Consider the following 4,079-nt stretch of genomic DNA (forward strand, 5'->3'; position numbering starts at 1 on the left):
TGGCTTCCACAATGCTCCTCTTGATAGCATCTGCAAAGAGAAAGCTGGGAGCAGATCCAGGCATATGCTCATTTCAGTTTGTTTTTGTAATTAAAGAGTGAAACAAACAAACAGAGAAGATGGTGAGAATTTGMGAAAATCAGTAGAAAATGAACCAGGGTCTTGCATCCTTCTCATGCAGCTTTCAGTGCAACTCCACTACTTTCAGCCTGTCTTGTGGCTAGTTTTTCTTGTTTTCCTCTGACAGTGTGCTTGGCACAAAATGTAAAGAGACAAGACTCTCCCTCAGGAGTCTGCAGGCTCAGTCAGACCCAGACAAAATGTCATGATTACGTGTGCTACTTTGGCTGCCACCAGAGCTCAGTGCAGGGTGAGGTAATMTGGTCATTCCCAAATCACATGATGTTCCAATGCCTGGTTTCTGCTGGACATGGCCGACTGGYAAAAGGGGACAGAAACCAGCATTGTTCCTCTTTGCCCAGTACTTCTTTGGGACATTACAGGTAGCCTGGCTGCAGGATTTCAGTCCTGCATTGTACTCTGATACTGAGTTGGATCTTGGGAGGGCTTTATGTTTGAGGACCAGACATTCCAATGGACAATTCAACTCCTTGGGCTTCAGTGGCCACCTAAATAAAACGAATTGCCATCTGATTAGAAWTATTCTTTCGAGCTCATGAATATTAAAAACAAGCTTTTTCCTTCACACCACTTCCACAAACTAAGTGAGAGGCAAGAAGACACTAGAGCAACTCCCACACTCCAGGCTGACAAACCCAAATACCATCATAGTGGCAAAATCACTTCTCCAAGAATTTTCACACCTGGTCTTCTAAATTCTTAATCCTAATCTCTGCTTTTGCTCAACAAATGTTCTGCTTCACAATCATCTGGCTTGAATGAACCACAGAGAGTAATCACAACCAGGCTGTGGTATCCCGTAAGGACTCTTCATCTTGACTCTTGACTATTGGTCAAACACCGGTGAGACACATCAGGAGTGCTGTATGCAGGAAATGCAGAGAGACTTGATGGCCAGGCAGGAGAAGGCTTTGGCACTCATCAGGCAGGCTCAGAGCTGCTGTGATGTTCTCTGGACCAAGTTAGTATTGTCCCTGCAAARTATTTTCTTTTGGAATTCAGCAGGAGCACTTCTGACAACACACTTTTCACTTTTGTCCTAAATAGCTTCCTCCTAAACTTTGTACATAGCCACCAACAGCTTTAACTCACAGGTGATAGRACACCTTTGGTCCATCYTTCTGATCCCCRTAAGCAGCAAAAACAATTAGAGCAGGGGGGGAAAAAGCTTCCAGAGGATGGGGCATGCCTGGGGAAGCTGAACATCCAGACTCCCTTAGAAATTCCAGCCTTCTACGCTGAGACAGCCAGCCCAGGCACACGGCAGTCCTGTGAGCGCTGGGAGATGTGTTTGCAGCTCCTTTTCTCCTGGTCCTTCCGCATTTGGCTCATTGGTAGCAGRGATTTCAAACCCTCATAAATCAAGTCTTTCAGCATCATTCTCTGCTGATCCAAGCTGATTTTTTTTTAACCTCAAAGCCCTGCCCAGCCACTTTGAGATATTCCAGACATTTTTCAACCATTTATTTTTATTGAAACCAGCCAAGTCTCTGTATATATTGGGCTTTTTTTTTTCTGGTCTTTTTAATATACAAATCAGTTTAAAATAGTGTATAAGTCACGAATGATTTGCAAATTAAACTGTCAAACCCTGGCAGGAGTAGTGGCTGACGCCCTTAGCTTGAAATCTTCCGGCTGCTGTTGCTGTGAGTGCAGATCTTGTGAAGATGCCACACAACCTGCTTCTGCTTTTCTGGAAAATTCAGGCATTCTTTGATTTCAGGGAAACTTTACAGGTCCTGAAAACACTGCTGCACATAACTCGCTAATAGGATCACCTGCCCAAGGCAAGTGATAGGATATTTTAGGAGTCAGATGCTGGGGTTATGGTTATGCAAAGGTCTTTTGGTGTTAAAACCATTTATGTACAAGGAAGAGGAAGAGAAACTTGAAGTGTGGGTTGTGTGTTTTCTCTGAAATATGCATCTGGAACCACTGGAAGACAGTAATTATAAACCCAGGTATTTTCATTGCAATTATTGGTAATCCTGTAATGGCAGATGGGGATCCACTACTCAGGATGTGCAAATATGTTGGTTAAAATGTTCTTASGTGACAAGATTTTGAGCCCTAAGAAATGCTGACACACTTATCACTGTACCTCTGTTTMTTTTCTTCCAGACTGCTGGAAGTCAGTGACCATGCCGACCTCCTCCACCCAACTGCCAGCCCTTGACTCTAGCAACCCCACCAAGCAACCTAACTCCAACATCAGCTTGTTCTCCAAGTTCATCCACTCAGATGAAGAGCTGTCCACAGATTTTTATAGYGTGTGGATTGTCCTGATTGTAGTCAATGCTATCATTTTCCTGGTGGGAGTTGTGCTGAACAGCTTGGCACTGTATGTCTTCTGCTTCCGCACCAAGACAAAAACCACCTCTGTTATTTACACCATTAATTTGATCGTAACTGATCTCYTGGTGGGCTTTTCCTTGCCTGTCCGGATCATCATGTTCTACAGTGCAGGGGATTGCAAGAATTGTTCCTTGGTTCACATCTTTGGCTACTTTGTCAATATGTACTGCAGCATTCTCTTCTTGACATGCATCTGCGTTGACCGTTACCTGGCAATCGTCCAGGTGGAAGCGTCACGTAAATGGAGAAACCCCACCTGTGCCAAGGGGATCTGCATCTTCATTTGGATCTTTGCCACTGTGGTGACTTTCTCCATCCTGACCATGGCAATTAAGTTTGCCGAGTGCTGCCTCTCCAAGATTCTGGTCCTGATGGTCTGTGAGTACTTCTTCCCCCTCATCATAATCATCTTCTTCACCACCAGGATTATGTGTGCCCTCTCCAAGCCCAGCCTCATGCACCAGAGTCGGGAGAGAAGAATGAGGGCTGTGCAGCTCCTTATCACCGTCCTCATCATCTTCATGATCTGCTTCACTCCTTTCCATGTGCGACAGATCGCAATCTCCATCAACCCAGACATGCCCCATAATGTCAGCCTCCTTGTCTACCATGTGACAGTGACTCTGAGTAGCCTCAATAGCTGCATGGACCCCATTGTCTAYTGCTTTGTCACCAATAACTTCCAGTCAACCATGAAAAACATCTTCAGGAAAACCGAGCCAGAGCAAACCAATGCAGACATCCTGGGCATSAACAAGAATTCCAAGGGCTCCAACGCAATCATCGCCTTCTCAAACACAATAGGAAGCCCTCTGAGCTTGCCATCACCAAGCAGTGTCCAGATATAAYCCACATCTGATGGGACACACTGCAGTAAGCTAGTGCCATGATGCTGGAATACTGCTAAGATGCACAATACTATTGTTTTTGAACTCTTTGTTTTTTAGGCTGAGGTTCAGACTGATAGTAGTGGGATTTATTCCTCAAGAACATTGTAGTCTGTTTGGAAATGGAACCTTCAATGCTGTTAGTACCAATACAAAAGAGAGTCCATTAATTACTGTTCCCAGCAGGGACGTTTTCTTTGTATTTTAATACAGACATTTTGCTAGCAACAAATTCTTTACTGTGGTTTTCTTTTCATGTTTGTCATCATAATGAAACACTTCTAGGATGATTTAGAAAGCGGGATAGCTCTGGCTTGTAATTAAAGATTTTTGTGCCTTCGGCATGTTCTTAAGAATAAAGGATAAGAGGGATATTTCCAGAGCTATCCACTACAAAGATTTTAAATGCCAGTGGAATGGGAAAGAAATTATTCTARCCCACATGTGATTAGTAACTACTCATTTGTTCCTGAAAAAGTCTGAACATTTTCAGGGAAGAGATCAAGTCAAGAATTGAAGTCTCCTCTTGGCTATAAGAAAAAAAACCACATGTTGATATATGTATTTTCATACATATTGTCTGTGTTGGGGGGAGGTTAAGGCTATGTCTAACCTGTATTTGGATCACTAAATCTCCTGAACTGCAGATGCTATACAAAAATCTGTAAAAATGAACACTGCTTTTCTTCTCTGTCT

At 43.4% G+C, this 4,079-nt stretch overlaps 1 protein-coding gene across 1 annotated transcript; it reads left to right on the forward strand.

The window, feature by feature from the left end:
* The first annotated feature begins 2,268 nt into the window (after nucleotides 1-2,268).
* GPR20 (G protein-coupled receptor 20) lies at nucleotides 2,269-3,875 on the forward strand. Its single transcript, XM_057368772.1, has one exon. It carries the CDS (start codon nucleotides 2,283-2,285, stop codon nucleotides 3,342-3,344), a length of 1,062 nt encoding a protein of 353 aa, XP_057224755.1. The 5' UTR covers nucleotides 2,269-2,282; the 3' UTR covers nucleotides 3,345-3,875.
* The last annotated feature ends 204 nt before the right edge of the window (nucleotides 3,876-4,079 follow it).

This window comes from Malurus melanocephalus, unplaced genomic scaffold (assembly GCF_030028575.1).
Source record: "Malurus melanocephalus ecotype Western Australia unplaced genomic scaffold, MMel_1.1 scaffold_97, whole genome shotgun sequence".
NCBI classification, from domain to species: Eukaryota; Metazoa; Chordata; class Aves; order Passeriformes; family Maluridae; genus Malurus; species Malurus melanocephalus.